A 25,884-nucleotide genomic window follows, 5' to 3' on the forward strand; every position below is an offset into this window, starting at 1 on the left:
CCCTTTGAAATGTCTAACAGTGTAAGATATAAAATATTTGTTACTATTAGTTATAATTAATCATATTTTTGAATATTACTGGCATATGTTATTGATTGCCTAAGAAATAAAGTTTAATAACTAATTAACTATTATTTTTGCAGGGTCAAGCCACAGAGCCAACACCCACTGGAGCAGACACAGAGCCAAATGCATCTCCTTCACAAAAGAAGTCTGCCGTGGAAGAGCTTTTTGGGAGCTTTTCAGGAGTCAGACAGACAAAACTTTTTCCAACATAATCAAAGAGGAGGTGGCGTCATACAGGGCAGCAAGCAGTTTGCCAGTGGATGGTGGCAACACAATGATTGTAAACACCCTCACATTGCAAAGATAGCAAGAAACTGCCTTGCTGTGCCTGACTTTTCAGTTCCTAGTGAGAGGGTATTCTCCACGGCAGGTGACACAGTGACTACTAAGAGGTCTACTCTCTCCACAGAGAATGTAGACATCCCCATCTTTTTGAAAAAAAAAAAGTGTCATTATAAGGTCTGGGGCCTCATTTATAAAGACTTGCGTAGAAACCATCCTTGATTTTATCTAAGAACTTTTCTGATTTGATCGTAAGAGCGATTCAGAGAAATGAACGTACCACGAAATCCATGCGTACGCCAGTCATTCGGTTATAAATCATAAATGATCGTGGAATTGTGTGCAGCTGAATGTTCCGCCGTCGAAACGCCCCTGCTTAATTAATTAACATATAAAATGACCTCATTCCTAAAGCAAAAACTCTGTGACAATGGCAAGTAAAAAGGAGCGCAAGAAATCAAATTATAGTGAGGCTGAACTATCTGCAATACCAGGCATTACCACAAGGAAACGGTCGTACGCCAAGCTGGAATCTGACGTGGAGATAAGTACTTTTCCACGTCAAAGACGGTTTTTATAAATCTGTACTTTGACGTGGATTTGATCGTACGAACACTCTAAGATCAAATCAGTGCGTAAGAAAGTTTTATAAATGAGGCCCCTGGTCTGTTTTCAGGTCTCAGGTTGTTTTTCAATTGTTGCACTGAAGTATTGAATTATTGACAGTTTTATTTATTCAGCTGGTTATTTCTTGATTTTATTTTTGTATTTTATTTTAAGTTGTTTTTGATAAAACTAAATGTTCCTTGCCATACTGTTCTTGTAATAAATGGAAAGCAAATTACACTTGACTCCTCCCCTTTTTGCTGATCTGATAAATGGCCCGATCCGTGAGTTTTGTAAGCAATTGCACCACTATTATTCAGATCATTTCAGTTCAGTGTTTCAGGGTGTGTTCACGCTGGTCACGTTTGGTTCGAATAAAATGAACTCTGGTGCGATTGCTCTGTTAGTGCGGTTCTTTTGAGTAAGTGTGAACGCTGCCATCTGAACCCTGGTGTGCACTAAACAAGCGGACTGAGACCGCTAAAAAGATAGGTCTCGTCTGCTTTCAAACAAACACTTGTGCGGTTCGAATAAAATATGAACACAACATGGACCTAAACGAACCAAAAACCAGAAGTAATGACAAGATGCGATGCTATGCGACATGATTTCACAAAGGGAACAAGCTGTGCATCCAAAACAAAACGAGCAGAGGGCAAACGTAGAGCAACGAGAAGGTAAAGTGCCTTTTATGAGCTCTTTGTGAGTTTGCAGGTGGTGAAAATAAAATCATATACACACAACAATGAGCGCACTTATTAGTCCAGCAGATGCCATTAGGTGTATTCGATTTAAAGTGGCACTGAGCAGATCCATCAGTCAGTGGGTACTTTGACGTCATACACCAGCAGTCGAATACACCTTTTCCTTTTGTTTTTAGTGTTTGGTGAGTTCCGTCACGAATATACATAATTTAAACTGACAAATCAGGTTGTGAATGTATCACTATGCCTGTAGATTCAGTATCTTTAGGTTCGCTGTCAAAATGCCAGGTTGAACGCTACAGCGGATTAGGACAAAATGAATCATTTTCCTTTTTGGTCCGGACCAAATGAACCAAACAAACTGGGTTATAAGCAGAGGTTGCGTTAGAATTCAGCATTGTCCGTCATTTTGACGGACAGGGTCGTAAAAATTCTGTGATAATCTATTATTACACGTCATTTTAATTTTCATATTTCAATTATAATAACACATTTAAGTGCTTTTATTTTTTTAATTATGAACCTACAGGGCGAGCATACTGTATAGGTTTGTGCACTTTTTTATGAAGAGAACAGATGAACAGAAACTGTGTCACTTTTCATGTTCAACACCACACCCGAAGTACAACATTTTGTATATATATATATATATATATATATATATATATATATATATATATATATATATATATAAACATGCTAGGGCTGGTTTCAAAAAAATCGATTTCTCGATTTTAATAGAATCTTATTTTTATGCACCAATATCTACGTATATTTAAATCTCAGTGGATCTTGCTGTTTTCAGCTCACAAATTAACAGATGCGCATATCTAATAAATCACAATAAGCGATTAAGCTCTGTGCTTTCTTACTTTCAATATGAAAAAGTCTCAGATTTCAAATTCTGTCTATTTCATCAGGAAATTCAAGCAATAAATTCCGTTATGGTGTTCTTTAATATGGCGTGATAGACTGCTGTAGTTTATACTGGGGGCTCGCATGTGTGTATCAGATGCATAGCAAAAGATTCGTCATGACAGTTTCGTTTTTGTTCTGTATCCAGTGCTCTGCTGCCACAATGGATCGCGCTTGCCACCAACTGGGCAGGGGTGGGAATTACAGTTACAATTTACAACAGATCACCCGCAGTGTAATCTGTCAAAATGACGGACAGCCTTCAGATTTTTCCGTCACTGATTAAAGAAATCCGTCAATGACGGACAATTTTCGGTTAATGCAACCTCTGGTTATAAGTGTGAACACACCCTCAGTTCAGTTCAATAACTGTGTCAGCTCGCATGGGAAGTCCTGTAATGCTGTTTCAGGGGTTGCTTACACAACACTATTTTCTACTAAATCTGAACACTTTTTTCTTAGTTTTTTTAATACAGGTTTCAAAGTGCATTTTTTTAAATGAAGTGACGTTGCCGACTAGTGGCCTGGCATGAATAATACAGCGCTTTTAGTCAACTGTGCAGATCTGAACTCTGGACTTTTAGTAGTACCTAGGATAGCAAAGTCCACTAAAGGAGGGAGAGCCTTTTCGCATTTGGCTCCCAAACTCTGGAATAGCCTTCCTGATAACGTTCGGGGTTTAGACACACACTGTATGTTTAAATCTAGATTAAAGACTCATCTCTTTAGCCAAGCATTCACATAACGTATCTCACAACCTTGTACTTGAGTTACATCTTAAAGTTACATTAAACGCATAAATTTAGCTTGGTTGGAACAGCAGCTACGCTAATTATTTCTCTATTTGTCTCTCTGTTTCTGCCACAGGATTGCCATCCCATGGTAACTAGGAATTACACAAGATTCAGTCTGGATTCAGAATACCCGAGAAGAGATGATGCCAACCCCTCAGAGGACGTGTGTCTCATGTTTTTGATGACTTTAGTGTTATTGTAAGAATGAGTAAGAATGTATTGAAGAATGAGTGTGACTGGTACTACTGTTGAATCTGACCTGCCCACAGAAAACACGGTCTGCTCTCCCAGCCGGGCCTTGACTCGAGACACACGGCTCCTGCGGCGTGTTTTTAACACGTGACCCTGAACACAGTGAACACACGAGCTGATCTCTCCTCCCAGATGAACGGTATGATGGTGAAGCGGAAGACCACCCACGCTATCTTTGTGACGTAACCTGCTGAGAAGAACAGCATTAGAGAAATAACTTCAGCCTCTATTTCTCTATTAAGTCTGCATTCATTCAGAGGGAGAACTACTTCACACATTTACCAGGACCAATGCTGAACTGAGTACTCAAGAATAACATGCCTTTTTATACTTTACATTCTACTTTAATATATGTGACCCTGGAGCACAAAACCAGTCTTAAGTCGCTGGGGTATATTTGTAGCAATAGCCAAAAATACATAGTATGGGTCAAAATTATTGATTTTTCTTTTATGCCAAAAATCATTAGGAAATTAAGTAAAGATCATGTTCCATGAAGATTTTTTGTAAAATCCCTACTATAAATATATCAAAATGTAATTTTTGATTAGTAATATGCATTTGTAAGAACTTAATTTTGAGAACTTTAAAGGTGATTTTCTTTTTTGCACCCTCAGATTCCAGATTTTCAAATAGATGTATCTCGGCCAAACATGGTCCTATCCTAACAAACCATACATTAATACAAAGCTTATTTATTGAGCTTTCATAAGATGTATACATCTCAGTTTTGTAAAATTGAACCTTATGACTGGTTTTGTGGTCCAGGGTCACATATGTGATATTTGTAGCAATAGCCAAAAATACATTGTACGGGTCAAAATTCTAAATTTTTCTTTTATGTCAAAAATCAATAGGATATTAAGAAAAGATTATGTTCCATGAAAATATTTTGTAAATTTCCAACCGTAAATATATCAAAACTTAATTTTTGATTAGTAACGTGCATTGCTAAGAACTTCATTTGGACAACTTTAAAGGTGATTTTTTTCAGTATTTAGTTTTTTTGCACCCTCAGATTCCAGATTTTCAAGTTGTATCTCAACCAAATATTGTCCTATCCTCTCATTTTTAAAACCATTTATCTTTTGACTGGTTTTATGGTCCAGGGTCAAATTTTACAACTAAAACAAACTGGAAGACTACAAATAATCTCAAAGCATGCCGTGTGTGTCATATCAAACAACATGAATGCAAAACTGAAAAAAACTTTTAAAACAGTTCTCATGAATTGCATTTCTCAATTGATCAGACTATGGCACAAAAAGAGATTAAAAACATTAAACCAAAATAACGATTATACCGTGGATCGTGGTGTTCACACACATTTTGGCCAACCAGCATCTCTTTGAAAGCATCCATATTGGCTGTAACACAAAAATAGCAAACAATGGTGAAACCATTGAAATGCATGACCAATGCAATAGAACAGAGCAGAGTGAACGATCTCCACCTTCATTCTCAATGATGCATTTCAGGATTTGTTCCACTGTGTCTTGACTGTCTTCTGAAACATCTGAGGGAAAAAAAAACAGTTTTCTAATTTTATGTAATATTTCAGTAATGGTAATGAAAAGCTGTGGCAGATGTTCTGATTATCAATACCTGAGAGTCATTTTTATTCTGTGCACTACAAGACCTTAATCGTTTAGTAAGTCTAAGCATTATTGTAATATCCCAGATACACATAAACATCTGCTCAGCAGTATGGGAAGAAGCTCAAAAGGTCAACGGAAAAGTTGTGCTTATTTTGGGATCCTACGACTAGATTATACAAGCATAGAATAATAATAAAAAGTGATTCTGAGGGATTTCTTGGTATTACGCCAAGGAATCTGAAGACAAATAAAACCTTCATGGGATACAGATGACAAGATTATGATATAATAGGAAAAAATCTCAATGTTTCTCACAAAAATGACACATGTGAGTCTGACACATTGTTAGACTCTCCGTCTCTGATTTAATGTAACAAAGGTTGAAATGACTTGCCGTCTTGCTCTGCCTCCAGTTTGTCTTCACACTTTTCTTCATCATCCTCCTCGAGTTGGCAGCGGTAGCCCTTCTTCTTCAGTAAGTGACAAATCAGGAACCCCAGCAGACCCGTGATGAAGAAGAGAAACACCAGCAGAAAGATCATGTATGCTGGAGGGGGTTCGCCCGCAGTGGGCGTCTCTTGGTCTGTCATCACCCGTCTTCTTCACACAGACGGCTGGTGCAAATGGAGCAAAAGGACGCCAGTTACATTCATACAACGCTGAGACACTTGTCTTCGTCACGCCATCAGACTCTCTTGGCTCGAATAGATAACCGGTCCCTGAGCTCCGTCAGGGTATATTTCCTGTGAATGCATGCCGTTATCTTGCCATGCAGATGAGTGTTGAGAGGATCTCGACCCACACCCTCTGACCATCATTCACATCATTCAGCAACAACTGCCATAAACACCAACTTATAGAAATGAAGAATACTGACTATTCACATACACTCTTAAAAAATAAGGCTTCAAACAGGTTTTTTTCCAGTGATTTGAAAGGTTCCTGGATGTTCATGGTTCTTCATGGAACCGTCGATGCCAATAAAGAACCTTCATTTTTAAGAGTGTAGTGCTTTTCACTGTTACATCAGAAAATGCAGTCTTAATGCCTTCGAAAAACCAGCTTTTGGAGAATAAGCAGACTCAGATCAGACTCAGAAGAGCTGCTGAAGTTCTTGGCAAAGATGAACTATTCTATGTATCAAACTGTCTGAAATGTCTGGGATCTGTATGAATGAATGAGACTATTATAGAAGTTAAGCACTTCATTGCTGATGTAAAGCTAATTTGATCTCAAGCAGTCACATGTCTATTCACCGAAACAGCAGTTTAAGTGAGGCAGATGACTGATACTGTTGCAGTTTCAGTGTGATGAGTTTGTCACTTTATATGATCCTCATCAGGCCTCCAGCACCGCTGGCTTATCTTAAGTCCTGTTTGTCAGCACACAGAAGCATTGACAGCATTTCTGCTGTTGCATTGTGTATTTCCATTCATAATGGCTATTATTATTCCTTCTTTGGCCATTAGTAACTACAAATAATCAGTGTGAAGTGGGTGACTTTATAGAATTAACAATGATCTGCATATTCATATCTAAGATTATGCATTATTAACTGTATTCATTATTATTCATCAAAATCTTTACTAATTTTACAGGTTAAGATTATAATATAACATTCATCTTTTCTGCGCAAACTTATATAATCATTGTATTCACAGTCCTTCTGTAGAAAAATATGTATTGACTGTATCACATGTCTTCTTAACTCTCTGTGGTTTTAATGTGTATTCTAATCAAAGGTCCAAAGTACATTCTGCAGAAGTGATGCTCCTAGAACACAGGGTACAAACAGTTGCAAAAACAATAATATTGCAGGGGCTCTAGAGATATAAAATAAATTTGTATAGAAAAAGAGAAGTAAAAATGTACATCCAAGGGCCATTGTCAATAATGACACCTTTTATGACATGACTAATGTTTTCCCTAATCAAAATTAGCATCAGAAGTGACCTATAGACTTCCTGTACTGTCTGGTTTTAGGGTATAAGAAGTGCTAACCCTGCACCCATTGGAGATCGGAGACTTCCCACTTCTTCTCATTTCTCTTGGCTTTATCTTTTACTCTGATACTGGGTGCACCTAGACAGTCTAATATTTCTATTTTGTCCTATCTTTATTTGATCAGATTGACAAATGATTTAATTATTGACAACTTGGAATTAAGAATTCATATGTTTATTCCTTTTAATCAAAATTACATTAACGGAATCAAAAGTCATTAATGATGTGATTTTTGTTATTGCTGATATTCTTTTAATTGTGGCATTTATTTTTATACTCAAAAACATAAATATCCTGAAAACCCCCACCCATCTGACGTGGAATCAATCATTTTCTGCATTATTGGGAAATCCAAGCAATGATTGCATTACGTGGACTGGAACCAACACATATAGTATATATTTGACTAAACAGGAAGTGTGTTTGTCAGTGTGTGTGTGTGTGTGTGTGTGTGTGTGTGTGTGTGTGTGTGTGTGTGTGTGTGTGCGTGTGCTTCAGTCCTGACAGATGGGGTTGTTCACTCCATTATGTTTCTCCATTAAGACCACACTGAAAATGCTTTGTAGGACAATGGTGAATGATATGAGAGATAAGAAACTGACAGTTAAACCATTCAGTGCTTATTAATCAAATATATTTGACTGTAGAGCACTGCTCTGTGACGTTCTTATAGTGAACACACCTGGAGTAGTCTAGGACCCTACATATTAGCATCAGTCAGTGATGACTTTTGGTGGTTTGTAGTTTGTTTTCCGGCAGCCAGCTCTTCAAGGTCTTTCTATGGAAACTGCTGAATTAGTTATGTCACTGGATCATCTTACACAGCGTCTCTCCTACTGACTACAGAGCAAAGCTGTTAGCATGAGCGAGATCCTCTGCAGAATGACTCAGCATTCTCCTGACCTCTACCAGAAACACACACTGATGACGCTGCAGGAACCATTCTCATCCTCAGACCACTGAAACACAAGCCCTTTTGGTTCATCTGTGCTCTGAACTCATCATTCAGAAACAGAGCATTCATTGTTCACATGGGTCATAAACAAAATAATAGACACAATATAATATGTACATCTCATTTTCCAACATGTATAAAAATGTCTTTTAACTAGTCAGCTAGTGATGGCTAAATATGCATGCAACAACAAGGATATCAACCTATAGACCTGTTTATATACGCAAAGCCACTCTATAGACCTGTTACCCTTTGCAATTCAACTTTATGCTCAACTACCGAATGAACCTGTGTCAGATGCAGATGTCAAGAGTTTAAACTATTACTGTGCAGCCAAAACAAGCCTTCTCATGCAATTTATAATAAAACGAACTAAATAATGCATATTTATAATCAAAAGAGACAAATAAGCTGTACATAAAATACTGTCATTGCATGCATCCCTAACAATGTTGAACGTGATTTCCAGTCTAACCTTGAGCTGTCGATGTTTTCTGTGACGCGCAGAGGAGGACCTCACAGAAACCAGAGACGGAGAAATTAGATTTATTTTGACAACAACACCTACGGACTGCTCTATTCACTGCAACTCGAGGACTAGATATACTGACATTATCACATCCATTCTGTGTGATGGTTGTTATTAATAGTTCCCACGCACAGGCGCGTTCACCCCTCTCTATTTGAGTCTTCATAAGTTAAAGTCAGTCCCTAAAGGAGTCTCTGGAGTTTGGAGTTCCGCTGTTATTAACGTGTTCAGGTAAACGCCTGAGTGAACGGCTTTTACTGACGCACACACACTCTGTTAAACACGGTCAGAACATGTTATTGATTTGTTTCATGATGACTTTAACAGATTGTCGCGGCGTGAAGAGAGTCAGAGACCCCGTGTCGTGAAACTGTTTAAACGCATTAATAGCGAGATGATTGTCAGGTACTCACCAGAGCTTCTGACGACCAGGAGACGAGTTTATGATGCTTTCAGCTGCAGGACATTGAGTGTGAAACAGCAGCAGCAGCAGCAGCTGGACTCATGATGCAGTCAGACACATATTTAAAGGAAGATGACACTAGAAATGCTCTGCAGTCAGCTCTCTGGAGCAGCAGATCAACACATTCAGCCAAAATGAGACATCTCTCATCTTATACACACCTTCATATGACTTTCAGATGAGCACAAACACAGATTTTTGGAAACAAATGACCTGTTTCCATATAATGTCCATAATGCACAAACAAACAGTTTGCGCCAATCATTTTAAATTATGAAAACTACCAACAAACTACATAAGTTAGAGGAACTTAATATTTAGCATAAACACAACATTTTAGGTTTAATGCTCATAAACAAACAAATAAAAGTTGTTCCAACTAATTGAATTATGGCCCTGGATCTAGTTAACCTATTTAATCCCTCCAGTTGTGATAGTAAAAAAAAAAAGGTTTAATTTTAAATGCTCTAAAAAAACTGACTGACTGATGTTTTAGTGCACTTCCTGCAAATATAGAAAAAAATAAAGGGTCTTAATTAAATATATGCAGTGTTCACATGGTTTAGTACTCTCAATAATGTCAGAAGACATGATTTGGAGGAGAAGAATTGTTAAATAAAGTCATTATTTTGGTTTTCTATGCACACCAAAAGTATTCTTGTAGCTTCGTAAAAAAAAAAATTACGATGGAACCACTGATGTCACATGAACTGTTTTAACTGTTTAAAGGTTTTATGGGTTTGGAATGACATGAGGATGAGTACATCAAAGCTAGTAAAAGGCCAGTAAAGTATGTTAACACAGAGATATGACAGAGATCTTTGGTACACATTATCTTTAAAGTGTCTATTAATATATGAATTTACGCATATATTCAGTTTTGTTGCGTGTGGTCACAGAATGAGTAAACATGTTTACGGTCACAATAGTGAGTGCTGGGATAACAGTGAACTTAGGTTTACAATATACATCCAATGCAGTTGTTAGGGAAGGTTGCACTAAAATGTTGCAATGACAAAATATTGCAGTAAATTAAAAGTTTGAATGTTACAAATAAGTTACAATATAACTATAAAGCACTAATATAACAATAAAGTAACAATTTTGAAATACGTTGATGATCGTATTTTTTTGTCTTTTATCTCTGTGTGTCTATCAATGTAGTATGGTTGATGCATAATAGTAACCCTAGAATGTGCGGAAATATGTTAATCTAGTACACACTTTATCCCACCGCTCTTCATTTTTCAAACATTTTTCTAAAAAAAAACAAAAAAAAAAACTATTGATTATTTCAAAGGATTACTAAATGACAACTGATTTGGATATTTTCATGTCTGGGAAAAATTGTTATTAAACAGGATAATCTTGTCTATTTCAGGTACAAGCAATTCCAACATTTTATTTTCCTTATTCAGTCATGCTGGGAACTAGAAATCCACTGCCCAATTTACAAACTTATCAAGGCAATTTCATTAAGTGAAGTAATTAACTTTTTTAAAATTTAGTTTTTAAATAAATAACACAGAAGTTAAAGTTTAAAGGAATAGTGCACCTAAAAATGAAATTTCTGTGATTACGTATTCACCCTCATGGGGAAACCTAAGATAAGACTTCATTCAACAATTCTTTTCTTTCAAATCATGTATTCTGGCATTATGGAGAGCACCATGATGCATGTGTGTGTGTTCCTCTGCTCATAAACAAGGCACAGCGTGTGTGTTCTAATAACAGTTTTCTTGTTTTGTATTGCACCCACTAGTAAGTTACAGCTAATGATCAACATTATGTAAACAGAACTCTTCAAAATAATGTTTGCAACATGAAGGAAGGTTTAATTTAACAAAAACTATTTCAATACATAAATACAATAATAATAACTCACAACTATTCATTGATTTATGTTAACAGATCCCCAAATTACTTTTTTAGAGTGTTTTCTTTAAGGTTTCTAATTGAATTCAAAGCAGATTCTTACTGTTTCATTTCAATACTAAACTGTTCAAAAGAGTGAGTTTTAGAACATAATTGTATCACTCTTCTCACCGTGCTGATGTTTGTGTCACACGTGTTTTCTATGTAAATGCAATTGATGGTTTATAAAAAAGGTTAAATATTAGTATTAGTCTTTCACACACCAATCGTTTGACTTCAGAAAACACTGATTCATCAGATATAGATGTCACAGTTCCATTGTGTGGTTTCTGAAGCGTCATCTTTAGTGTCCCATACACTTGACTCACAGAGATGAATATAAACATCTAAAGATCTTCATTAGTGTTTATCAGAAGAAAGAAAGTTATATTCATCTGCAATGGCATTAATATTCTCCACCAAGTCAAAAATTGTTGCAGATATTCTGTGTGTCAGTCCTCAAGAGAGTCATTTTTATTCTGTGCACTGCAAGGACTTAAATCATTTAGTGAGTCTAAGCATTATTCTAATGTCCCAGATACACATAAATGTCTGCTCAGCAGTATGGTGGGGGAAAATCTTTTTTTAGCATGGATGAGGCAATGACTGAGATGTAGGGTTCAATGGGCTTTTATTATTGAATTATTTAATTATTAGAAAACATAAATTAAAATATTGGGGGGCTGAAAAAAAACAATTTAGAATCACATTATATGAACAAACACTAATAAACATTACACAGCCAAAGTCTCTCAGATTTGAAATATTTTTTACTCAGACATGCAGGATAAATAACGAGTAAAGATCACAGGAAATGATGAAGACTGAAGTAGTGTACAAACACATCCATGTGTGGAAACCAGTCATATCTCACATACTGTAAATCAAAGTCTCAAAGGTTATCACAGAACTAAGACTGCAATGACTTCTGTAGATCCAGTGGTCAAATTCTGTGCACCTTCATGCTACATATTCTGGAACCAAAAATTGAGATTATCTGTTGATTTAATTAACCTGGAGTAAACCTGCAACCTGAATTTAAGAGCTTATAAATATGTCATCTATTCTAGCAGCCTAGTTAAATGACATACAAACATCTACTTATTAATTCTAATAAGTTTAGTTTTAGTTGTATCCTTATTTATTCATTTATTTGTTGGTTATAATCCAAATATCTAACAGCATGTCATAATGCATATTGTTTTAATCATGATTTTACAACATTTATTAAATGCTGTAATTGTTTCCAATGAAGCACTCAGTAAGTGTGTTTTATCTTGTTGACCAGCAGATGGCAGTAACCTCAATAGATGTTTGTTATTCTTCCACATTGTGAGACTGCGCCACAGAGTGGTAGAGCACCTGCACTGTCTCAGATCAGAAAGCCCTCCAGCTGGTGGTAAAAACAGCCCAACACTTCACTGGTGTTCAGATACGCTCCATCAAAGACCAAAAGAGCTTAGAGTCTGTGAAAGGCCCGGTCTGTTGTACACACAGTAAATAAGAGTGAACTAAAAGGATCATAGACAGAGATTAAGATGGAGAGACACTGGGGGGCTCGATTATTGATAGCCTTATAAACAAATGCTAAACTTTCAATACGAATGGGCATGACATGATATGATTTGCAGCTACTGGTGAGTAAACAAGCAGCCGCATTTTGGAGCATTTGACGTTGTGAGAAAATAAGGCAACCCAACAAACAATGAATTGCGATAGGTGAGTCACACTGAAATAAAAGGATGAATAACAATGTCAAAACTTTCCTGTTTAAAAAGCATTTACCTTTGGCTAATCAACAAAGGTGATAAGATCTAGAACTAACAGTAGCATTATTTTGCTCGTCTACAATCGGATCCTAAAGCCTTGGCATTGAACGTAAGGTGCAGAGTAAGAGTTGTTAGATACTGTAGAGCAGTGCTTCTCAGTGCATGGGACATCACAGGGAACATTATAGCCTGTGTTCATATAGTGAACTGGTCAAACTGGTGTCAGCTGGGATTCTGTGCTATGCTTTGACATGTTTGGTGGGCAGTGCTCAAAGATGAATACCGGCAGCTGATGGAGGATGTGGCGCATTGGCAGCATCAAAGTGTGACACAGCTGTAATATATACAGAATCTGAAGTGTCCATCTCAAATATCTACCCTTTTGCTTTCAGCCTCTTACAGTCACAATTTACAAGAACTGAAGAGGACAGCGCTCAGATATTGCAGTTCACAGCAAACATGCATGACTCAACAAACGCAAGTAAGAGCCATTTTGTGAAAAAAAAAAAAAAATAGAGATTATTATTATTATATCCTTTATTTAACCAAGACAAGCCCATTGAGATTAAAAATCTCTTTTGCAAGGGAGACCTGGCCAAGATAGGCAGCTGAGTTACATACATCATTACATACATACAGAGACACATAGAAAAACATGAAAATAACAACAAATAAATAAATGGAAACAGTTTGAAGGCCAATTTAGCACTTACAATGAAATCTCAATTAAAAACATTGACATATGAGGGAGTCCAACTCGAAACATCTCATTTTTGACTTAAAAACACTCAAAGGAATCAATTTACTAAGTTTTAAGTTGTTTTGTGAAGGGTGAAGGGTGCAGAATAAACAAAGGCCCTTTTACCCAGCTCAGTTCTGACATGTGGGACAGAAAGCAAGACAACAGCCTGAGAACGGAGAGAGTAATGACCAGTACTTTTTTTCATAAGAAGTGAACATAAATAGGATGGAAGCACACCAAGAATAGCCTTATATATAAAGGTGTACCAATGACAGAGTCTCCATGTGGTCAGAGCAGACCATCCCACACGAGAGTACAGCTCACAGTGGTGGCTGCGATCTTTACAGTTGGTGATAAATCTCAGCGAGGCATGATAGGCTGCGTCGATCATATGAAGGCATTGAGCAGATGAATGCATATATAATATATCACCATAGTCCAGTACAGATAAAAAAGTGGATGCCACCAGCCGTTTTTTAACGTTAAAAGAAAAGCACAGCTTATTTCAGAAATAAAAACCCAATTATAGCCTCAACTTTCTCACTAGGCTGTGAACATGAGGCTTAAAAGAATCATCAATAACAATACCAAGGTACTTATAAGTTGTAACAGTCTGTATTTCCCGTCAGTCAAGAGTAACCACTGAGGGAACATTCAGTGGTCTATTCCGAGGGTCCGTGAAAAGCATAAGTTTGGTTTTGTCTGCATTGAGCACAAGTTTCAGCTGAAGCAGAGTGTTTTGGACCACAGTGAAAGCATTCTGTAAATGTTCAATGGCTTGTTTAAGAGAGGGTGCACAGCAGTAAATAACTGTGTCATCTGCATAAAAATGAAAGTTTGCATCAGATACATGCCGATCAAGGTTATTTATATAAATAGTAAATAAAAGAGGGCCTAACACAGAGCCTTGTGGCACCCCTTTAAGGATTGGTAAAATAACCATAGTGAACACCATCATGCTTAATACATTGGGTTCTGTCACTAAAGCCTAGTTCAGACTGCATGATTTTAGCCCCGATTTTGACTCGCCGACAGGTTTTGAGAAATCGCAGACAAATGCCCGAAATCACAGGCAAATCGGTGCTCGTTCACGCGAGTGACAATCACACAGTGTGAACTATCAAAGACGCGATCTGAGAGAATCGCCGACGTGTCGCCGACAAGCGTGAGATATTTGGCATGCTAAATATCTGGATCTGTCGGCGATTCAAAATCATGCCGTGTGAAAGGTGATCTGACTGAAAATCACATCGGCGATTACCTACAGCCAATGAGACAACAACATCCAGGCCAGCGGGAAGTTAGGGGAGGAGTTACGAAGGTATAGACCACAGTATCAACAAGAATAGCTTCAGCTTCTTTTCTTTTCGCTGCAAATGAGTGCACATGCTATTTGTATGACAAGCTTCTTGCGGGCTACCATTTTTTTATAATAATACCAGTCTCATGTGAGAACTTGCACGCCTGACCTCGCGTTGTTTCCATGTCACTTCTCGCGTGTGTTTGGTTGTGAGACGTAGTTTGCGGACCGGGACAAAGTTGTCGGCGATTCTTCCTTTTGTAAAGTCATGCAGTGTGAAACCCCCTGTCGCCGATCCATCGTGCAGTGTGAACACAGCAGTGACAGAATGCTACCCCAGATAGTCATGCAGTGTGAAAACATCTGTGACGCGATTGCTTTGAAAATCGTGCAGTCTGAACTCGGCTTAAGATAGTTTGAGAACCAAGAGACCGTTTTCTCTGAGAACCCCGAATTAAGAAGCCTAATCTTTAAAACATCATGATCAACCGTGTCAAAAGCTTTTGACAAATCAATAAAAAGTGAAGCACAGTGCTGCTTCTTGTCACGAGCAACAGAGATGTCATTTATCACCTTCATTGCAGCTGTGATGGTATTATGTTTTTTTCTAAAACCTGACTGAACTGGGATTAAAATGTCCTGTACACTGAAAACCCTAATAAGTTGACTGGACTAAAGTGATTGAGTAAACTCGTTGCCTCAATTTAATTGAGTAATGGAGTCTCCCAAAACTTGCATATTTAAGTTTATTTAACTTTGCGGTTTTGTAGACTACACTTAAATCGTTCAGTTCAATAAACTTTGTACTTATTCAATGTACTTAAACGATTATGTTCAAATGTACTTATATATTTAAGTTAACTCACCATGGAAAGTAACTGAACTGAAATAAAACAATGAACAGCACAATTAATCTTTGATTTTTTTTTATTGACAAGATGTCACAATATTAATGAAAATACAGTTAACACTATACAGTAATCTAAATCAGTTATAGCCACACCTTAAGGTGGTAAAAATAAATTAAACTAGTGCAGTACATCAATTGTACAACTCTATGCACATATGTGACCCTGGACCACAAAACCAGTGATAAGGTTAAATTTTACAAAACTGAAATGTATACATCATATAGAAGCTCAATAAATAAGCTTTCTATTGATGTATGGTTTGTTAGGATAGGACAATATTTGGCCGAGATACAACTATTTGAAAATCTGGAATCTAAGGGTGCAAAAAAAATCAAAATACTGAGAAAATCACCTTTAAAGTTGTCCAAATTAAACTCTTAATGCATATTACTAATCAAAATTTACATTTTCATATATTTACAGTAGGAATTTTACAAAAAATCTTCATGGAACATGATCTTAACTTCAACAATTTTGTAAAAAACAACAATTTTGACCCATACAATGTATTTTTGGCTATTGCTACAAATATACCCCAGTGACGGTTTTGTGGTCCAGGGTCACATATATACTTCACTCAAGTATCAAGTATTTATTTTAATGTAAACATTGCATTTGACTATTTAAGCTTTGTGCAAACATAGCAAACTAAAATAAAACATACTCAGGATATTGTGTATTTCACCAAAATTTCATCAAAAACAATACTGAAATACGCTATTACTGTCAAAACCACACTACAGAGGTGTAACAATATACCAAATTAACTACGACACATCAGTTGTAGAACTCTGCATTTAACAATTTAAACATTATTTTTATTCTTTATAAAATGGATAATGGAGTAAATTAAGGGAGGGGGGAGACTCAAAACAAAGAATGTTAAAGTATCACAGTGATTTCTTAAGCAAAAAGTTGGTTTGCCAGAGACTGCACTCTTGGCTTGAAAGCATTCTGTCCCATTGGCATTAGTACACGCCAGATGAAATCAATCTTGTTGGTGAGTGATCTTGGTTAATTCAGGTGTAGTGCGTATATCAGACCGAAGAGAAGTCAGATTGCCTGTGGGAGGTCCTGCACTTTGTCCATCACCACTTGGCCTTCAAGAATTATTCAAACTGAAGAAGTCAAATGCAAGGAATTGGAAGACTGAAGATCAGTGTCCTCCAATAAGATCCCCACTGGCACATCAAGGATAGTGTTGTGATGATCAGATACCTAGTGAAAAAAAGAGGTATAAATATAGTATTGTGATCAGAAATCCAAGGTTTATCATCAATGCATGTTTAACAGAATGCCCGCTTTTTTTTTTTTAAACACCAATTCTAATCCAACATGGATATTTTCTTAAACAAACTGATACAAACCCCCTGGAGCCTTGTTGGGCAGTTTAATGATGGATGGATGGAATTTTTGGAGATTCAAAATTTCATCCCCCATTCACTCTCATTAAAAAGCTTGGAAGAACCAGGATACATTTTATTATAACTCTGATTGGATGGCTTGAGGGTCAGTAAACCATGGGGTAATAATTTTTGGGTGAACTATCCCTTTTAAGAACAGATTTACTTACTAAAGATGACTGGAAGAAAGAAGAATCATCATCTCCAAGCATGATAGGCAGTCCCCGAAGAACAAGGGTTCGGACCTCAGTTGGCTGGGCTGACTTTAAAACATGAAAACATGAAATTCTATTAAAGCCAAAAAAACTCAATATCAATCTATTTTAAGCATTGGTATGTGATATAAATTAAATTTTTGATTATCATACATAGCAGATTACTGATATGAGAAAATAATAAATAAATTACATTGTTAAAATAAATACTTCTAAAGGGATAGTTCCCCCAAAAATGAAAATTCTGTCATTTACTCACCCTAAATTTATTCCAAACCAATCTATTTTGATGCACCACTTACATGTACATACTAAAAAGAAATACTAATGAAGTCAGTGCTGCACCAAAATTGTTTGGTCACAAATATTCCTTCAAAATATCTTCCTTTGGTTTCAGCAAAACAAAGAAATTTATACAGGTTTGGAACAACTGCGGGTGAGGAAATGAGGAGAGGATTTCCGTTTTTGGTTTCCATCCTTCAAGTTATGTTAAATAAGAAAAATAACTACTGACCTTTATTTGCTGTAAAAAGTTCAACAAGCGCTGACCAGGACACCCCCTTTTGGTTTTACAAAGGTCCATGAACTGTGTCTGTCCAGGTTTTTCTAGAATTCCTGCATTAGATTTTTGCCTTTAATTCTGTTGAACTCCATGCAAACCTTGGGGGAAACATCAGGTCACTAATCACATTAGCTTCCACACAGAAATGCTTTACAGGCTAATAAATAATTAGTAAATAATGAAGGCTATTGGTTTTCTTTATCATGTTAAAGGAATAGACCACTAAAAAAAAAAAGAAGAAAAAAAAAAGAAAATTGTTGTAAAACACATGATTTTATTTTGCTGAACAAAAATGCTTGCAGAGTCAAAAACACAATACTTACATTTCCACATGCTATTGTCTCATGTAACCTGTAACAGAAAAGTTGAAAATAATAAGTTTAACAATCAGTAAAAAATAAATAAATAAATAAATTACTCTATAATTAAGATTGTAGTCTTACAGCGTTATCCAAAAATAAAACTAAATGTGCATACTTTACAAATGCTCTGTACAAGTCAAAATTTTCGACTTTTCATTCATACTTTGATAACATTATGCACAATATTTTGTTGATTAATTGATCTCAGAAGTGGCTGCCATGCTCTTTCCCACAGAAATACACAATTACACTATGATTAAATGAATTAACTAATATGTTTCGGTTTTTACAAATCAAATAAAGACTAATTTGATATCTCAGTTATCATACCATCTCAAATCCATATCAGTTAACGTTACTTGATGGCTACGCTGTCAAAGTTTGACCATGGCTGTGTTGTCTTGTCTTTTATTATAGAAACGTACCACAAGGACTTAAATAAGCATATTTCACTCAAAATCGTCACTTTATATTAACATTTACATAATTTACTTACCGAACATAGAAGAAAAACATCTGTCTTCAAACTTGTCAGCAACAAAACAGACGACGGCAAAAGGACCAATCAGCTCTCTTGTTGCTAGGCGGAACTCCTTGCATGTCCAATCACATTAAAATAAAGAACTGCGAAATGTGAGCATGTAAGCGCGGGCCATTTTCAAACTATAATAATATGTCAGATTTCCGGTAAAGCACTTTCGCTATTAGTATTTGAAATGTGATTTTGCGCTCTCTGTAGAGTTTACAAACTAGTTTACTATATGGATTACATAAAGATTGGCATACTTTGTGCTGTTAATATGGTTCAAGCGTAAAAAGAAAATTCTTGCAAAACACTTGTGTTTACCATAATGCACGCACCACAGCTGAATGTGGATGTGGGGAATCGTATGATTTGCACGCCTCTCCGAAGGGAGTAGAAGCTCCTCAGCTTTGCTTAAAAGCATTAAAATCAAACTGTGCAACCCAGTGTCACAAAAAATAAAATAAATAAATAAAAATAAGTAGCCCAAATGTGTTCCCATTATGGTGAATAATTGTAACTGAAGCAATTTGTTTTCTGATTTAAAAAAGAGAAAAGACCTTGCACATGGTATTATAATTTTTTAAAAAAGGAAAAAGACTACATTTGTGAAACTGACCTTTTGAAAATGTTTTTTTTTCTAAGGATTAATCATGATTTTGAGCTCACAACACTTAAAATCTTAAGTTAATGCATTTTGATGGTAAATAAGTTAAATTAACTCACATTTTTAAGTAACAGGACCAACACACAACATTGTAAGTAATGTTTAGTCAACATAACTTGATTGTTTAAGTAAAGACAACATTAGGGTTTACAGTGTACATGCAGGAAGTCTTTCATCTGATCACTCACCAGGGATTCAAGAGTTTTGGCCAAAACAGAAATTGGCCTGTAACTATTTAAGTTTGACGGGTCACCCCCTTTCAATAATGGACAAACAAATGCAGATTTCCATACTTTGGGAATGGTGTTGCTCTCTAAAGTGAGATTAAAAAGGTACGTTAGAGACTTTGCTACACAATCAGCAGCTTTTTTTAAGAAGTAGGGCTCTATAAAATCAGGTCCTGGAGGTTTTTCAGGAGCCAGCTCTTTTAGGGCTTTATGAACGTCAGCCACAAGGAATGGAGTGAAACTGAAGACACTTGTAGAGACTGGTACATCTCTACAAGGTGTCACAGTAGAAGGACAAGCAGTGTCAAACAAAGAACCAGACTGAATAAAATGCTCATTAAAATGATTCAATATCTCCAGCTTGTCATGAACAACTGCAGACTCTTTCATAATAAAAGAAGGAACATTAATACTATCATTGTTTAGAGAAAGTAATTTTATAGCCTTCCAAAATTTTCTGGGATCATTTAAGATGTCTGTAGTGGCTGACAGATAAAAGTCAGATTTTGCTTTCTTAATAAAAGAAGAGCATTTATTTCTTAACTGCCTAAAAACAAGCCAATCAGACGAAGAGCCCGTTTTTCTTGCTTTGGCCCAAGCTTAATTGCGGTCATGAAGAATGTCTCCAAGCTCAGAGGAAAACCAGGGGTTGTCACGCCCCTTAACTCTGAAGCTATTAAGTTGGGCGCGTCTATCTATGACTTGCAAAAAACTATCCCGGAAAAAGATCCAGGCTGACTCCACGTCAGGAATCAGCTCTATTCTACTCCAGTCACAATTAAACAAATCATGGCAAAAACCCTGTTCATTAAATTTTTTGAGATTCCTCTTACAGATTACTCGAGGTTTACATTTGGGCATCTTAGTGTTCCTTACAGCAGCAACAACACAGTGGTCACTTAGGTCATTGCAAAAAACACCAACAGCAGAGAATTTGTGCGGGAAATTAGTCAGAATTAAATCAATTAAAGGGGTCCTATTATGCTTTTTCACTTTTTGAACTTTATCCAGTGTGTGGTGTGTATGTTTGGGCATAAAAAACATCTACAAAGTTACAAATCTCAAATTCCACTCCTTCATTTTAAAAAAATCCCTTTTCAAGAACTACAGCGAACGACTTTGGACTTCAGCGTTTGTTATCCGGATGCAATGATGTCACACCGCACCGTAGACGTGTGCAGTATGTGGTAAGGGATTTATTCATCATACAGTGTAGATAGCTTCTCTAGCCTTATGGTTTCAGGCATGCAAATAATTAAATACATTAGCACAATAATGATAATGTCACGTATCCACGATCTCATATGCTGACGATAGGACCAACAATAGCGTATTATTTACTCACCCTTTATGCATCCTAGGTGTATATGACTTCCTTCTTTCAGACGAATGCAATCGGAGTTATATTAAATCAATTCTGGTACTCATAGAACAGCATAGACTGAAAATAAGTCGATCCATAATAAAAAAAAATGCCTCACATGGCTCCGGGGCGGTCGGTAAAAGCCTCCTTTAGCGATCAGATGTGTTTGTGTAAAAAAAAAAAAAAAATATATATATATATATATATATCCATATTTAAAACGTAAGAATCACTTTAATCTAGTTTGCTGCTTTGGGAAGGGGCGCAGCAGGGCGGAACGCGGTCTACCTGTTTGCCAATCACAACGCAGTGGGACTTCTGACCAATCACAATACTTTTGACTTTTCGGAAGGCGGTACCCGGAACTAATCGAGCCATTTGTGCCAGCCTGGGGAGAAAGCTATTGTAATAATGTAAATTATGTGAAAAATAATGCGTTTTTCGAACAACTAAGCATGTGAGCATGTTCAAGTACACCTCAAAAACAAATTAAAGACTTTGTAAAGGAGCATAATAGGACCCCTTTAAGGTGGATTTCTCATGGCACTTGAGATTTGGACGAGTGGGAGAATTGATTAGCTTTATAAAATTGACAGAATCACAAAATGACTTAAATTCATCTGAACAAGGTTTCAGCCAGTCCCAGTTTAGATCACCTGCTAAAATAATTTCAGACTAGTCCAATCTGGATAAGAGTTGCATTAGAGTCTGCAATGCAGTACTCAGGGCAGAAGGAGGCCTATAGCACCCAACAACAGTAACATAAAGGCCCTTGGCCAATTCTACCTTCACTGCCAGAAATTCCAGCTGCTTACTGATTGATTCTGAATAAACTGACTTCACATTAAATTTTGATTTGACATAAATAGCAACCCACCACCCTTCCTTGGTCTGTCAGCACGAAACACGTTATAACCAACCATTCCAATATCAATGTCAGTAATTGATTTTGTCAGCCAGATTTCAGATAGCACAACAATATTGTCATGACTCTGGGTTGCAGCTTTTCCCTCCTCCACAAGATGTCGCTGTTTCCCTTCCTCCAGCACTTTCACTCCCTTGATTGTGTACACCTGTCTGGTCACTCACATCCACAGCTGTTCACAATCACCACAGTCTTTATAATCTCCACTCTCCCACCACTCTGGTGAGTCTGCATTGTATCCTGTGTGGTTTGTTTTCGGTCATTCTTTGTATCCTGAAGTTTATGTTCTTGCCTTGCTCGTGTTTTGTTGTGCCGTGCTGGCCTTTTGTTTGTTTGCATTTGTGTTTATATTATTAAATCTCTCCTTCCCTGCATTTTGGACCCTGACCTCATCTCTAACGTGACAAATATCTGCATCTGTTAAATTCACCCAAATTCTGAGCAGATCCATTTTGGGTAGCAAACTGCGAACATTAAGGTGAATTACACTCAAACCAGACATGGATTTCACATCAGATGGCAATGGAATACACTGCAACTCAGGGCCTGGGTTTGGCTGCACATTGCAAGATAAAAGCAGCAATAAAAATATTAACCATCTCTGTTTGCCATCAGTGTATGAGGAATCTGTTGTGGTTTTAGAATGAGAGTCCCAGCAATGCCTGCCATCAAACGCAAAATAGTCATTTAAGTCAAAAGATTTTGAAGCTGAAGTATATCTCTAGGTAGAAACCAGGCTAAGTTTAAGTCCTCTGCCAACTCTTTTGGCATTTGAGGGGAATGCAAAAAGGCTGAGCAGTTGTATCCATAGTCCATGTCCAAAGAGCCACAGATGTTGTATGATGTACTCACCCAGTAAAGATCGATTGTTCTTAGATTCTGCAAAAACAATGAACAAAGCAGTATTAAGAGAAGAGCCATGTTAACAGAAGATGTTGGCAAAGCCAGGAGAAGCCAGCAGGGCCTCCGGATCCAAGCAGAGCCTGGAGATGGTAGCTGGGCTGCTAGGGCCTGGAGAGGCTAGCAGGGCCTGAGGATTCTTGCTGGCTGATGGCATCTGGTTAAGATAAGTGGATTACTGATGTGAACATCTAGCCTTAGATTTAATCATTTTTTTGTAGCAAAGTAGTCCATAATCCATTGAAAAATTATTTCACTTAAAAACCAAAGAGCTCAGTCATAGAATCTGCTAAAAAAATTACTCCATATATGAGTATAGAAACAAACAAATGAATATAGACAGAGGAACAAACACACATAAGACCATACATGCTGCCATCTTGGATCCAATGATTGATTGCTTACCATCAAAACTGCCCAGGATAGTGATAATGCTAGTGCCAGAGACAAACACCTGGGCTTTCTGACATCATCAGTGAGTCTGGCTGCCAATGCAAAACTGCAATACAGAAAATGCAAATAGTGTGGCTACTGAAAGTGTACAGCAGGCCAAAGCTGGCCATGGGGAAAGTACTGTTTAAATGCTTCTCAGATATAATTACAAATGCCTTGGACCGTGACATATTAAATGCAAAACATATTTTAAATGCTGTAAATACTGTAAATTACACCTTGACCAGCAGTGCTATTGTGTATAGAGACATCTTTTTCTTCACACTACTCAAAGCTAGTTTTAAAAGTTCACTTTGTGACATCAGAAAATCAAATTTTAAGAGGTCCTCTAACAAATCACACTTGGTACCTTCCCACTTCCTTTAGAGTTCCCATAAAAGAGTTCAGCTTCCTGTTTGAATCTCTTTGTTACTAGACTGGTCCTCATGACACATCAGAAATCATATCTTAGCCTAAAGGAATTTTAACAGCTTTAGTCATGTGTCTTTTACTGTGTGCTGTGGGATTACACATTTAAGAATCTGTTTAAAATATGCTGATCCTATGTTCTGACATACAAAACTAGGGTGAAGTACATTGTATTCAGCTTTTAAGGTAAATATGACATCAGACAAATGATTGTCTCAAGCAAAGTTAGCAAGAGGTTCCTGTCAGTTCCTGTTCTCTTATTGTAAACCAAAGGGCAAGATTACTGAGACACCTTTTGTTTGTAATGGCTCTTGATGCCTCTGCCCCAGTCTTTGAGCAGTAAAGAACTCTGCTGAAGACATCTAAAAGTCTCCTGGTCTTTGCTTCTGATTTTCCAACAGTGTCTACAGCTCCATTGGGGCAATCAGATGTTTCAATTTGATATCCAGATTGATAACACTTTCGAATACTGTTCCATCATTAATGAATAACAACACAGGAACAAAGGACTAATGCACTATTAACATTCTAGTTACTACTATTAACTAACAAGAAAATCTGATCAGTAATTCATAGCACTCAGCTGAACATTGTAGTTCACTATTAGCTAATCAGTAGCTACTATTTTTTCATATCTCATGGAGAACTACTAAGAACTACTACATACATGCTAATAATTAATGTGATTGATGCCAAATGTATAATAAGTGCTAAAGTGAAGATCATGGTAATGCACTAGTGAGGAGTAAATACGTCTGTAAAATACTATCAAGGGAACATTGCACTGTGCTGCTGAGGCATGGAGGGGACTCAGCTCGTGGGGATCGCAGGTGGAACTCGCCAATGATTTAGAGAGGGGTCTTTCCCTCTCTCACTTGTCAGCAGAGGACGAGAACGTGCTAATGGATGACGACGATGTGGTTTCACTAACATCATCAGCAGGGGCGTACCGCACATCTTAGAGGCCCCCTCGCAAAGAACGAGATGGGGCCCCTCCCACCAGCAGTGATGTCATGCATGAAATTTTATTGTGCACCTGAGTCTGTCTCTCAGTAATGAATGTGGTGAATTATCATTGCATTGATGCATTTGATGTTATTATTAATAGCACAGGCTATAGCATATTGACTGAAATCCATGCAGGAATTAAATATTTAGTTTATCGCGGGTGTTTTGGTGTGCAAAGACTTTGACTACAGATTTTATGTCGGTGTTGCGAGCGCGGGTATTCTCAAAACTTAGAAGAGCTAAACTGGACAGTCTTTCTTGTAACGTTATTGTGCTCTGGAGAAATGTCTTGATCATTTCAATTTCAAGATCGAACGATAAATCGTATAGAAAAGTCTGGCGACAAGTCGTCACTCAGTGAACAGCTGACAGGTCATTATCAGAGAAGCGCAGCAGCGGACCAGAGCACAAAATCATTAACAGATTAACAAAAGGAAAGGAGAAAAATGTGCTGAGTTTCATTCGATTCATTGTGACACGATCCACCAGCAACCAGCATTGGTATGACTAAATTACGAGTTGGAAAAAACAATGCCATGATCGCGTTGGCGCCTCACACACTTAACATTGCAGCTTGATTATCAAAACAAAATGCATTTAAAGAAAATATAAAGGTTACAATTCTTAATTTAAATAGCCAATTTAGCGCGAGCTGCACCTCACTGTGCTGTTATAGTCTTTGTGAAAGATAATATTGTGGATAATTTGTTGTGGAGAGAAGGGAATAAAATAACCTAGGTGTTTATAATGTTTTTTTGTATTTTTTTGTATTCTTATTTAGGCTACCGCCGGTATTCTAGACTACATCAGCTATTTCTGAATGTAATAATTAAATGCGACATATGTTTTTTCCGCTCAAAACGCAATTTACACAAGTAGCGTTTTTTAACTATATAGCAAACATTTTAAATATCTTGGAAAAAAATACTTTAATGTCTTTAAAGCTTTTTCTTCTGTTTAAAACATTTGGCCGAAATCTAGAAAAGATGATGCTTGGCTCTGACTAAGCACAAGGTAGGTTACCAGATCAAGATTCTCTTAGTTTTCTTTTTTCTTTTTGAGAC

The 25,884-nt window shown here is 36.9% G+C and overlaps 1 protein-coding gene and 1 long non-coding RNA gene across 2 annotated transcripts in view; both read right to left on the reverse strand.

Annotated features, from left to right (window-relative positions):
• The window catches only part of rell2 (RELT like 2), a 7,749-nt gene extending 1,637 nt beyond the window's left edge, over nt 1-6,112 (reverse strand). Inside the window, exons 1-4 of the mRNA XM_073821183.1 lie at nt 5,612-6,112; nt 5,073-5,135; nt 4,923-4,986; nt 3,627-3,806 (exon numbers count right to left, since the gene is read on the reverse strand). Of these exons, the coding sequence (XP_073677284.1) occupies nt 3,627-3,806; nt 4,923-4,986; nt 5,073-5,135; nt 5,612-5,807 (503 nt within the window). The 5' untranslated portion in view covers nt 5,808-6,112. The remainder of the gene's footprint in view (nt 1-3,626; nt 3,807-4,922; nt 4,987-5,072; nt 5,136-5,611) is intronic.
• Nucleotides 6,113-15,885: 9,773 nt separating this feature from the next.
• On the reverse strand, nt 15,886-19,799 carry LOC141288913 (uncharacterized). The gene is made up of 4 exons (XR_012339770.1): nt 18,308-19,799; nt 17,937-18,082; nt 17,378-17,470; nt 15,886-17,022 (listed from the first exon to the last, which is right to left on the reverse strand). It is a non-coding gene; the product is annotated as an uncharacterized lncRNA (long non-coding RNA).
• Nucleotides 19,800-25,884: the final 6,085 nt, after the last annotated feature.

Source organism: Garra rufa, chromosome 16 (genome assembly GCF_049309525.1).
Source record: "Garra rufa chromosome 16, GarRuf1.0, whole genome shotgun sequence".
Classification (NCBI taxonomy): Eukaryota; Metazoa; Chordata; class Actinopteri; order Cypriniformes; family Cyprinidae; genus Garra; species Garra rufa.